The 12,477-nt window shown below is 53.7% G+C and overlaps 1 protein-coding gene across 3 annotated transcripts in view; it reads left to right on the top strand.

Moving 5' to 3' along the window:
* Positions 1 to 12,477, top strand: part of PER2 (period circadian regulator 2) — a 47,016-nt gene that overhangs the window by 28,445 nt on the left and 6,094 nt on the right. For all 3 annotated transcript variants that reach the window (XM_017537817.2, XM_037741775.1, XM_017537818.2), the window contains exons 11-21: positions 195 to 348; positions 696 to 804; positions 1,563 to 1,688; positions 2,490 to 2,574; positions 3,841 to 3,988; positions 4,085 to 4,209; positions 5,288 to 5,452; positions 6,458 to 6,712; positions 8,182 to 8,951; positions 10,421 to 10,583; positions 11,442 to 11,634. In XM_017537817.2, coding sequence (XP_017393306.1) covers positions 195 to 348; positions 696 to 804; positions 1,563 to 1,688; positions 2,490 to 2,574; positions 3,841 to 3,988; positions 4,085 to 4,209; positions 5,288 to 5,452; positions 6,458 to 6,712; positions 8,182 to 8,951; positions 10,421 to 10,583; positions 11,442 to 11,634 — 2,293 coding nt within the window. The remainder of the gene's footprint in view (positions 1 to 194; positions 349 to 695; positions 805 to 1,562; positions 1,689 to 2,489; positions 2,575 to 3,840; positions 3,989 to 4,084; positions 4,210 to 5,287; positions 5,453 to 6,457; positions 6,713 to 8,181; positions 8,952 to 10,420; positions 10,584 to 11,441; positions 11,635 to 12,477) is intronic.

Here is a 12,477-nt window from a genome sequence, read left to right as displayed (position 1 = left end):
AACAGCTCCTGCTGGAAACAGCATCCTGGTAATTGACAGCAAAAGCAGGAGGTTGAAAGCAGCAGCTTTGGAGAAGTGTTCACACCCCTAAAGTTTGCAGATGGTCCCAGGCCTGAGTGAGTCTTGACTTGCCTCTGTACTGCAAACCCTGCTTGCTCCCCTTTTCCCCTGAATGCTGGCTTTTGCTCTCCTAGTCCTACAGTCTGGGGGCCAGCCTTTCGACTATTCTCCCATTCGGTTTCGTGCCCGGAACGGGGAGTACATCACGTTGGACACCAGCTGGTCCAGCTTCATCAACCCGTGGAGCAGGAAAATCTCCTTCATCATCGGGAGGCACAAAGTCAGGGTGTGAGTGCTCTAAGGGCCCGAGGCGTCTCAGGGGTCTTGGGTGGGGATCCTGGGCTGTTGTCACCTCATAGCAACAGATGGCCTAGGGAGGAGCTGAGGCCAAGACCAACTGCCTCCTGCCCCCAATCTGGAGCCCCAGGCCAGCAGACAGGGGTGACCGGTCCCCTGCCCCTACGTGGGAGGAACCTCCTTCAGACAGAGCTGGGAGTGTGTAGGCGGCAGCCTGGGGGGCTGCAGGGGAGGGGCAGAGGGCCCCCCCAGGCAGGCAGCATGTAGTGGCTGTACAGCCATGCCAGAGAGGTCCTCTGGTGGGGCTCTGTCTGACCAGATGAGTTAAAACCACACAGGGGCCCTTTGAATGAGGACGTGTTCGCAGCTCACCCGTGCACAGAGGAGAAGCCCCTGCACCCCAGCATTCAGGAGCTCACGGAGCAGATCCACCGGCTCCTGCTGCAGGTGGGTGCGGTGCCTGCATGCCTCCTCCTAGGTAGCAGCCCTTGGAGCCCCTGTGGAGGACATAGGCTCTGCCCTTCACCCTGGTCCTGTCACATCCACTCAGATGCCCTCAGCTGTCATTCTTTGAGCATCCCCCAGGGGACAGTTTGGGCATAGACCAGGGTAGTTCAAGACAGTCCCCGGCACCCTTGGCTGCCTCCAGCCTCGCTTCAACATCGTCTCAGCCGCAGCCCTGAGTGAGTGGCTGAAGGACGTGTGCAGACACCATGCCCCGACAGGCCACATAGCCCCAGAGTGACCTCTCAGTGGCGTGGGGACTCACTACGATCCAGAGCAATGGGACTTAGGGACATTGTACTCAAGGTCCCTAAAAACTCAGAGTCACTGCAGTCAACCCCGTGCCTGAGTGGGCTTCTGCTTCTCGGTTCCCGGAGGCTGTGGAGTGAAGCTGTCATCACATCTTGTTTTGTTTTAAACCCTCCCCAGAGGCGTGGCTGGCATTGATGAGTGGGTTGGACGCATTCCTTTGGCGCAGTCTCCTCCGTGACTGCACGTCTGGGTTGGGGCACCATGGCTAGAGGCCAAGAGTCCACCTCGAGCCTGACCCTGGGGTTCAAACCATAGCTCCCCTCGTCTTGGCCATGTAGCCTTGGGTGGGTCACCATCCTCTCTGTGAAACAGGGTGTGTTGGCGGGGGGGCTACATGCGTAGCTCAGCAGCCCTGGCTGTGTCTGTAGTACTGTCTGCTGTCTCCCCAGCCTGTCCCCCACAGCGGCTCCAGTGGCTACGGGAGTCTGGGCAGCAACGGGTCCCACGAGCACCTCATGAGCCAGACCTCCTCCAGCGACAGCAATGGCCATGAGGACTCACACCAGAGGAGAGCCGTATGTCCCCTTCTGTTCTCCCTGAGAAAATGAGTCTGTGGATGTCCGTTCAGAGTTAAAAAGCACCCTCAAGACAACCCTTGGCAGTCAGGAGAGGCTTCATTATCACAGCTGTTTCTGCTTCCTTTCTAAACTTTGTTCACTTGGGACTCATTTTTTAATTTCTTAAGAGTTTAAACAGCTAAAAGCTATAGCTAAGCATTTGGTTGAAACTTACTTAAAACAGACAAAATAAGCAACAGTGAAGATTTAACTAGGATAGAAAGAAGAAAATATAGGCCGGGCAAGGCGGCTCACGCCTGTAATCCCAGCACTTTGGGAGGCTGAGGCAGGGGGATCACCTGAGGTCAGGAGTTCAAGACCAGCCTGGGCAACATGGTGAAACCCCATCTCTACTAAAAATACATAAATTAGCTGGGCACGGCGGCCTATGCCTCTAATCCCAGCTACTCGGGAGGGTGAGGCATGAGAATGGCTTGAACCCGGAGGCAGAGGGCCTCAAGAGTGACCCTCATAGTGACCCAAGATTGTGCCATTGCACTCCAGCCTGGGCAACAGAGCAAGACTCCGTCTCAAAAAAAAAAAGAAAAAGAAAATTAAATGGCCGTTTTGCTTTATTTTTTATTGTTCCTTAGGATCATCAAATAGGTTTTATCTAGCTCTGCATCTGTCAGATTTCTCGTTCAGATTTTCCTTCTGTGTTGCTGAAATTCTTTCAGCCATCCTCAGTTCTCACTTTAGGGGACAAACTGAAGGAGGTCTCCTAGAATGAATAACATGTTCATTTTATTTTTCTTCAAGGAAATTTGTAAAAATGGTAACAAGACCAAAAACAGAAGTCATTATTCTCATGAATCTGGAGAACAAAAGAAAAAATCTATTACAGGTAAAAAAAAAAAAAATCTACATTTCCTTACTGAAACTAGAGCGTGGCCAAGCGAGAAAAGTGACCTGGGTTGAATGCTCACCGTGGCTGGCAGGGAGCCGCCTTGTAGCTGTGCTGCTCCTCCTCCTGTGCTCTGCACAGTCTGCAGCTTCAAGAGGCGAGAGCAGCCCAGCCCTGCACTCACCCAGCCAGTGCAGGCACTGCTGTCTGCTGGGTGCCTGGTGCCCTGCAGGCCTGGGGGTGTGTGGCTGGGTGTGCCTTCCTGACCGCTGGCCTGCCCACTGGGTGTGCCTGGAAGCCATGGCCTGGGCCGCTCGTTCTTGCTGTAGAGTGGCTGTATGGCTGTGTGCGTACACTTGCATACCCTTCACACACACTCATACACACCTGCTGACAGACTGCCCAGCATCCACATACACAAACCTGTCTCAGGTGGAGCGTGTCACCCAGCAGCCGTCGACCCACTCCCACTGCAGCGGCCCTTGCCTCACCACATGCCGCACTTCCAGGCAGCTTCACACCATCACGTGTGAGTTCAGGTTCAGGCTGCTCCTCTGCCTGACACATGTGTCACGTGACACAGACACGTGTGCGCACACATGCATGTGTCCCAGTCCTCCCCCTGGTGGGCCCTTGCTCATTCCCTGTGCTCATTCCAAAGCCTCCTGTGGGGAACATCGGGCTCAGAGCATACTCCGGCCAGACACTGCTAGGACTTCTAGCCTTTGGGACGTGTTGGTGGACATGCTGCATGCTGGACTCTGTGCTGGGTGTCGGGGACACACTGATGAGGTGGACACAGCTCTTTGCTCGAGGGCCCCTAGGGACAGGCATGTGATATATGTCATGGAGTCAAGAGTCGACTCCACAGCACAGCACAGTAGGCAGTAGCCATCATAATCATTACTAGCAGGGATCACATTGAAAACACTGTCCTGGCCCAGGAGGGACATAAAGTTCATGGGCTCAAGTGAGAACTGGTGTCTCCCACTGCTGAGTCCCTGACCCCTGGGGATGGCCTAGACCCCAGAGAGAAGCAGGCACCAGGCTAGGCAGCAGCTCCCTCCCAGGCCTCCCTGTGGACGGCACTGTGGTGTTCGTGCCCACAGGGCTGCTGGGTGCCAGGCTGTCCCTGGGCTTCCATACCCGTGAAGCAGATTCTGAGTCTCCAACCCTGTCTTCAGGTAGAATGAAAATGCTTTCTAAATACACAGTGTTTTCTTTGGGAGAAAAATAAATGAAAGAACAATTTTGCCATTTCTTTAGAAATGCAAACTAGTCCCCCAGCTGAAATGAAAGCCGTCCCTGCCATGGAAAAAGACAGCCTGGGGGCCAGCTTCCCAGAGGAGTTGGCCTGGAAGGAACAGCCCACCTGCTCCTACCAGCAGATCAGCTGCTTGGACAGCGTCATCAGGTACACCGACATTTGCGGCTGAGTCTCTACCATCTCATGTACCTTCCTGCCTCTTGTGTTGTGTGGCATCACCAGTGGCTCATGCCCTTTACACAGGTACTTGGAGAGCTGCAGTGAGGCTTCCACCCTGAAGAGGAAGTGCGAGTTCCCTGCAAACGTCCCAACGCTAAGGTCCAGTGATAAGCGCAAGGCCACAGTCAGCCCTGGGCTGCATGCTGCAGGTATCCGATCTGTGCAGAGCCATTTATATGGGTAATAGTAGAAGTCCTCTGGAGTGGAATCAGGCATTCTCATGGCTTCCATGGACACAGTGTAAGCGTTCAGGCTATTTTTCAAATGAGGAAAGTAGTTTAAAAGTCAGCACCCTCCTTAGAAGAGATAGAGGTAAAGATGATTCTGTCAGAGCCTTGGCTTTGAGAACAGGAACCCAGCGGGGCTGCTGGAGGCCTGAGAATATCCCCTGACTCCCTCATGTAGCCACACTGGTCTTGAGTTGTCAGTCTAAGGGCAGGCCTTCTTTCCATTGCATCTCGGAGGGGCCCTTGTCCCTGAATGTTAACATGCCCCATAAATCACATTAAATCACAGGCTGCTTAAATGCTGTCAGTGTTGCTGATGGTCACCACCAGGATTAGAAACACGGTACCTGGCCAGGCACGATGGCTCATGCCTATAATCCCAACACTTTGGGAGGCCAAAGTGGGTGGATCACTTGAGGTCAGGAGTTTGAGACCAGCCTGGCCAACATGGCCAAACCCCATCTCTACTAAAACTACAAAGTTAGCCGGGCATCGTGACACATGCCTGTAATCCCAGCTACTTGGGAGGCTGAGGCAGGAGAATTGCTTGAACAGGTGGAGGTTGCAGTGAGCCGAGATTGCACCACTACACTCCAGCCTAGGTGACAGAGGGAGACTCCATCTCAAAAGAGAGAGAGAGAAAAGAGAGAAAGAGAAACAGTGTATCCCAGATTACGGTTGGTTCCTGATTGTCGGAAAAGCCCCTTCCCACAAGCCTGTAGAAGGGCTCCCTGGCCGCAGGAGAGAGCCCCTCACCCATGTTCCTGCAGCTGCCAAGTTGCTGCGCCTCCCTGCAGAGGACTTGGGATTTAAGTGTGTGCTGCTCCCATTTCAGAGCTATTCTCCACTGTTTTCCTATGAGTAAACACGGGACAAATCATCCCATGCCCGGGCCAGAGCAGGATGGGATGTGTGCACCCTGGCAAGGGAGCTGTATGGGCCCTTGGGTGCACGGGGCATTGTAATCGTGCACTCGTGTTTGCTCCCCTTTCTCATGAAGAGGCAGAGCTGCCCTCCAGGGTGAACAGCCGCACGGAAGTCGGCACGCACCTGACCTCGCTGGCACTGCCAAGCAAGGCAGAGAGTGTGGCGTCGCTCACCAGCCAGTGCAGCTACAGCAGCACCATCGTCCACGTGGGAGACAAGAAGCCGCAGCCGGAGCTAGGTATGACCACGGGCTCTTGGATCAGAGAACAGTCTGATCTTAAACATGAAAACAAGAAGTTTGCCATCTTAAATTTTTTTCTCTAAGTGCAGAAGAACCCCACCATAGCCCAATAAGGGCTGTTTTGGGAAAGCCATTGGTGTGAAGTGCAGAGTCGGGTTCGGCCAGCCGGGGCCCAGGCAGTAGCCTGTCCGTGTCCTTGCTGCCCTGTGGCGCCCCTGGTGGCAGTTGTCTGCTCTGGCATCAACACAGGAGGGTTGATTGTGGTGTAACATCTTATCCCTTTTATTTGGTGCGGAGAGAGGCCTGGGAGCGAGGCCCCACCTGCCTCTTCCCTGGGTGGGGCTGGGGGTCTTTGCTCTGCCCAGAAGAAGGCAAGACCATTAGCCCTCCCTGTGTGTGGACAGGAACCAGTACACAGGTGGTAAATAGACTTAAAATGAGTGCATTTATGGCTGAGTGTTCTTGTTCTTTAGAGTATTGTGATGAAAATGAATCCTGACTTTGTTCTTTACTAAGAGAGAGATGATGAGGAAAATGTACATGTCCAAGATACAGTCCCCAAGCCCTCCCTTTCAGGATGCTCAGTGGGCCCTGCCTGTCCCTGTCCTGTCCGCCCCATGGGCCCACAGGGTTCCAACTGTCACCATGCCTGGCCCCAAACCCAGAAAGACTCAGAACACTGTTGTGTTCTGAAAGCTAAGCACAGCCCAGGAATATCTTTAACAGCAGAGTTGAAGCCCAAGGGCCCCTCGTTTCAGTGTGTTCAGTCCCCGGGTTCCCCATCCACCCGGCTGTCAGGGCTGTCCTGCCCTACTTCCTGCCTTTTGCTGTGAAGTTTCTCAGAAAGCTAAATGAAAACATTGTGAGTTTAGTTTCATCCTCATGCCACAGGCATCATGAAGTCACTTTATATGTGAACGATTTGTCTTGTCCATGAATACAGTGTGGCCTTCAAATACAAGGGGCCTGTGTGGAGCAGAGCCCTGGGTTCTTGTGTTACAGAGATGGTGGAAGACGCTGTGAGTGGGCCAGAGTCCCTGGACCGCCTGGCAGGCCCCGCCCTGGCCTGTGGTCTCAGCCAGGAGAAGGAGCCCTTCAAGAAGCTAGGACTTACCAAGGAGGTGCTCGCTGCACATACACAGAAGGAGGAGCAGAGCTTCCTGCAGAAGTTCAAAGAAATAGGAAAACTCAGCATTTTCCAGTCTCACTGCCATTACTACTTACAAGAAAGATCCAAGGGGCAGCCAAGTGAACGAAGTAAGTGATACCTGAATTAAAAGTAGGTTTTAAAAAGCCGTATTCCTGTTGGTACCGTGTCAGTGCTGGTTCCAAAATGCGTAATGCGTCCAGTTTCAGAAGCATTAACATGTAAGACAGCTGTTGGAACTTCCTGGCAATGCCATCTGTTTCTGTAGAACTTCCCACTAGTGGGGGGTGGGGGCGCTCTCAGGATGCCAGCTCTCATTCCCTGGGGAATAGTCCCAGGCTAGTCCCTGGGGAGGGTAGTGCTGCTGTGTCCACGTTTCTTGCCTAACCATGTGGCCAGGGGCCCTACCCAGATGGAACCCACAGAGAATCAGCTAATTCAACCTCAAAATAATGGGCATCTGGTGCTGGGCACAGGAGGAAGGAGGGGTTTCCCATGCATGCTGCCCTTCTCCCCAGGAGATGCACCCTCCTGGTTGAGTCAGCCTCAGGGCTAGGCTTCAGACTCCAAAGTTGGGAAGAGTCCATGGTCATGGTGTGGGAGCTGCTCTTTAGGCCAGGTATCACTTGGGCGGTTGAAGGTCAAGGGATACAGTAAAATAGATGAGCTTCTTCACCCCCTTTCCTGGTTCAGCAGTCTGGCTCCTGATCTTCCATATCCCCAGACAGGGCCTGCATTTGTTAGAGATGCCACCTCTTCCTTTCCCCCGGGACACTGGCACAGGGATCAGAGCCAGTGATCCCAGGAAACCAGAAACCACTCACCGCAAGGACCCAGCTCTCCTGGGTCTCTGGGCAGACACGGCAAAGGAAATGTGTAAGAATTAAAGAAGCCTACAGCTTCCTTAAGGATGGTGTCTTCTCCACCCTTTCCTTTCTCTCCTTCTTCCCCAGACTCAAGAGTTACTGCCAGCCCATAGAGAGCCTCTGTAGAAATTAGAAAATGTGCCCTCGATGGCCCCGAACAGACCCACCCCATGGGAAGAATTTGGTCCAAGGGCAGATGTTCCCTCTGATCTTGCTCAGGCTGTTTGACAGATAAAAGAGGAAAAATCCCTCTTTAGGAACAGTAGTGATAGTGCTTATAAAATTAAAAAATAAGAGTTAGAGGAGCTCAGTGGTTCTACCTTTCAGATTTCACAAACCAATTTTTCCCCCAAATACTGGGGAACAGCAGAGACATGACAGCTTTTTAATGTATTTACTTAACAAATAGAACTTTCTAATACCACTTATTATGTTAGTATTCCATAAAAGAAAGGACATTTAATACCAGAAGAGAATAAGGAATGTGATCCTGCAATTAAGAGCTTGTCCTTTAAATTGATTTCATTTAGTTTTGTGGGAAAGCCTAATGTCTTGCCCTGATTTTTCTCACTTCATGGAGGATTGGGGAAATCTGCAAGGTGGACCAGGCGGGCCCTGGGCGAGCATTTGGAAACCCAAGACTGTTGAATGAAGAAGTGTCTTCAAATTTGAAGTTAAAATTTTAACTCCAAGTATTTGTTTTTCTGCGTTAGCTGCCCCTGGACTAAGAAATGCTTCTGGAATAGATTCACCTTGGAAAAAAGCAGGAAAGAACAGAAAACTGAAGTCCAAGCGGGTCAAACCTCGAGACTCTTCTGAGAGCACTGGATCTGGGGGGCCCGTGCCTGCCCGGCCCCCGCTCGTGGGCTTGAACACCACAGCCTGGTCGCCCTCCGACACGTCCCAGTCCAGCTGCCCGGCCATGCCCTTTCCCACCCCAGTGCCAGCTTATTCCCTGCCTGTGTTTCCAGAGCCAGGGACTGTGGCAGCACCCCCTGTGCCTCCCCATGCCAGCTTCCCAGTGGCTGCTGTGCCCGTGGACCTCCAGCACCAGCTTGCAGTCCAGCCCCCACCCTTCCCTGCCCCCTTAGCTCCTGTCATGGCATTCATGTTACCCAGTTATTCCTTCCCCTCGGGGACCCCAAACCTCCCCCAGGCCTTCTTCCCCAGCCAGCCTCACTTTCCAAGTCACCCAACACTCACATCTGAGATGGCCCCTGCCTCACAGCCCGAGTTCCCCAGCCGGACTTCCATTCCCAGACAGCCATGCGCTTGTCCAGCCACCCGGGCCACCCCACCGTCGGCCATGGGTAGGGCGTCTCCGCCACTCTTCCAGTCCCGCAGCAGCTCGCCCCTGCAGCTCAACCTGCTGCAGCTGGAGGAAGCCCCTGAGGGCGGCACCGGGGCCACGGAGACAGCAGCTGTGGGGCCGGACTGCAAACCTGGCACTTCTCGGGACCAGCAGCCGAAGGCACCTCGAACCGTAAGGATTTTCTGATGCTCTTTCCCCAAAGCAGGCAGCAGATGGCACACCCAGTAGGCTGGCGGCACATCCTCAGCTCAGACATGGGGGTTACACGATTGACGTTTCCACCAAGCCCTGTAGGTTTTGCCATGAATCTGTGTGCCAAAAATTCATGCTTCCTAGTTAATCCTATCAGAGTAGATTATTTGAAGCCTTTGATTGTCTTGAAATCTGAATGAAGGAGGAGAGACTGGTCAGTACAGAGTCCAGATAGAAGCATGTGACTTGACAGTGTTTATGGGCTTCAACTTTTTTTTTTTTTTTTTGAGACAGAGTTTTGCTCTTGTTGCCCAGGCTGGAATGCAATGGTGCGATCTCAGCTCACCACAACCTCCGCCTCCTGGGTTCAAGCAATTCTCCTGCCTCAGCCTCCCAAGTAGCTGGGATTACAGGCATGCACCACCATGCCCAGCTAATTTTTTGTACTTTTAGTAGAGACGGGGTTTTTCCATGTTGGTCAGGCTGGTCTTGAACTCCCGACCTCAAGTGATCCACCCACCTCAGCCTCCCAAAGTGTTGGGATTACAGGCGTGAGCTGCCACACCCAGCTTAGAATTTTTAAATGATGCTTCAAAAATAAAGCACAATCAGGTTAAATACCAGAACTAGGGCTCCTCAGGGCGTGGTGCCAGAGCCTGGCTCACGTGGCCTCGGTGAAGGAGGAGGAGAGGGACACAGCCCTAAAACCAGCGTGACCTCAGTTTCCACCCTCCACAGGCTTAGGGACACTGTGTGGGATTCTCAACCTGTTAATGAAATGGTAGTTGCAGTTGCAGTTAAACCCTTGTGTTTCCGAATGAGCTTAGGCATGTGGGAACGTCCGCAGCAGTGCAGTCCGTAGGCCTCAGGCAAATGCCTGCCTTGGCCAGAGGACGGAGGGCTCCCCAGGGGAGGAAGTACAAGCATGTCGATCTGCGGAGCGTCTCCCAGTCTGCCTGCCACCTCCAGGCTTCTGCTTCTGGAGTCCTGGGCCTGCAGTCTGGGTTTCTAAGGCTAGGAGAGTCAGGGATGCCCCCCAGGTCAGGCCTCTCCCTCATCCCAAGGCAGCCCCAACTCAGGGTGCTGTGGGAGAGGTCGTCCCCATCCACGTCTGCTGCATGAGAGGAGGGGGCTCTGGCCAAGGAGCAGCCTGAGGCTTTCCCCCTGGAACCAGGTATTACAGTCTTTGGTGTGACTCTCCCAAGTGAAGTGTAACTGGACAGCATCCAGAGAGCCAGTGGAATTTGCACCATAGGCCTGGTGGTGATGCGTGGTCTGCTCATTAGGCCCTCCCTGGCCGTGAACCTCACAGCAGTTCCACAGCTCCCCTCCATCCTCACCCCACTCACGCATCCTCACCCCACTCACGCCCCCCCACCCCACTCCACTGCATGTGCTGCGTCCCGACTGAACCCCTGAACAGCAGTGTCTGCTTCTTGTCCTTAAAGCGTGACGAACCCTCAGACACCCAGAACAGTGATGCCCTTTCCACGTCAAGCGGCCTTCTAAACCTCCTGCTGAATGAGGACCTCTGCTCAGCCTCGGGCTCTGCTGCTTCGGAGTCTCTGGGCTCGGGCTCGCTGGGCTGCGACGCCTCCCCGAGTGGGGCAGGTATGTTGACCCTGGTCGGGTGTTAGGCACTTGGGAGGTTCCCACAGGATGCACTGTTCCAGAATCGCAGGCCAGCCTTTGTGCTGAGGACAGGGACCACCGGCACGCCCCCCGCAGCTCCCAGAGCCCACGTGGACACCCACACAGACACACTCTCCCTGCTCAGCGTGGCCGGCCCTAGCCAGTCAGATCCGCGTCCTCCCTGTTTGCTTCCACTTTTGGTGCCTGCAGGCCTCACACCCTGGCGTCTTGTTGGACCGTCCCTCTGACTCCCCAGATAGTGGTTTGCCTTCCTGAGTTAGTTCCACTTGTGTGAACTTGGGGTGTGGGCCACCTACAACCCTCTACCCACTGGGATCTTTCACATGTGATCTGGAATCTCAGTCACTAGAAGTGCACACACTCTCCATAAAACTTAAGCACCCCTGTTTATCTGAAGTGAGCTTTCAGCTCGCCTCACTTTGCAGGCCTCCTGCCCGGGTGAGGCTGGCTAAGGAGCGCTCCAGACCAGCTGGCCCTCCTCTTGGGAAACTGCAGTGCTCTGTGGCTGCATGAGTGGAGATGGTGACAGCTTGGGAGAGAAGGTCAAGGCTTCTAACACAGGCTCCACCTGAGCTGCTCAGGGCCTCCCAGGAAAGAATCTGCACGGTGCTGGCAGAAATCCTGTTTCCTAATTACCCGGAGCATTCAAGAAGTGGGAAGAGGAGGGGAAAATGCACCAGCACAGACACCAGTACCTAAGATTAGGCAGGAAAAGGCTCAGCTCTCTAAAATCATCGTGGCTTTAAGGAAGCACATTGTGCAAGGTTGTATTTCATATTTCAAGGTTTTGACCCACCACATTTTTTGTTTTTAAAGGCAGTAGTGACACAAGTCATACTAGCAAATATTTTGGAAGCATTGACTCCTCAGAGAATAATCACAAAGCAAAAATGAACACTGGTGTGGAAGAAAGTGAGCGTTTCATTAAGTGCGTCCTTCAGGACCCCATCTGGCTGCTGATGGCAGATGCGGACAGCAGTGTCATGATGACATACCAGCTGCCTTCCCGGTAACCACCCAGCGTTTTCCTAGGCACCTGGGGAGGGATGGGGTTCAGGAGTTCCAAGAAACAACAAGGTCAAGGTCATCCAGGTGGGGCAGGGCGCCCCCCCGAAAGCCTTAGATTGAGTGGAGTACAGCAGAGAGGCCGGCTTCCCTCTGGACAGCCCTGCCAGGCCAGCACAGGATGGCCTTGCACTGTGGCCAGGGCAAGCCAGGGCCGTGTAGATTCACATACTACAGCCTTCGAGGAAGACGGGCTCCTTCACAGTGCCACACTCAACTCTTACAAAGCACTGGTGCCAGTATCTCTTGCTTTGCTGCCCAGTAACCCTGTGAGGTAAATGGGGTGTGTCTGTCTGTCTGACTTAGAGTTGAAGGAACCAAGTGTCATGGTAGGTGACCAGCCTAAGGAGCTGGCTGCTCTGCAGTGACCTGGGGGCCTGTGCCCAGGCTCTGTGTCCACATCAGGCTGCCATAGGGAACCGCATATAGTCTCTGCCCCTGGGGAGCACTGGCAAGGGAAGGTGGGAGGGAAGAAAGGAAGGAGAAATGAACCTGTGAGTTCGTTTCCACACACCTGTAAAGAAACCCCTGAGACTGGGTAATTTCTCCAGGAAAGAGGTTTAGTTAACTCAGTTCTGCAGGGAGCCTCAGGAAACTTAGCAGTCATGGTGTAAAAGGGAGAAGCAAGTGCCTTCTTCACAAGGTGGCAGGAGAAGAGCACAAGTGAGGGAGGGACTGCCAAATACTCCCCGACCCATCAGATGGAATGGGAACTCGGTCACCGTCACAGCACAGCGTGGGGGAGCTGCCCCTGATCCAGCACAGCACAGCGTGGGGGAGCTGCCCC

The sequence above is a fragment of the Cebus imitator genome, unplaced genomic scaffold (assembly GCF_001604975.1).
Source record: "Cebus imitator isolate Cc_AM_T3 unplaced genomic scaffold, Cebus_imitator-1.0 Scaffold106, whole genome shotgun sequence".
Taxonomy (NCBI): domain Eukaryota; kingdom Metazoa; phylum Chordata; class Mammalia; order Primates; family Cebidae; genus Cebus; species Cebus imitator.
Note: the sequence above shows the minus strand (reverse complement) of the source record. Positions and strands in the feature narration are given on the sequence as shown.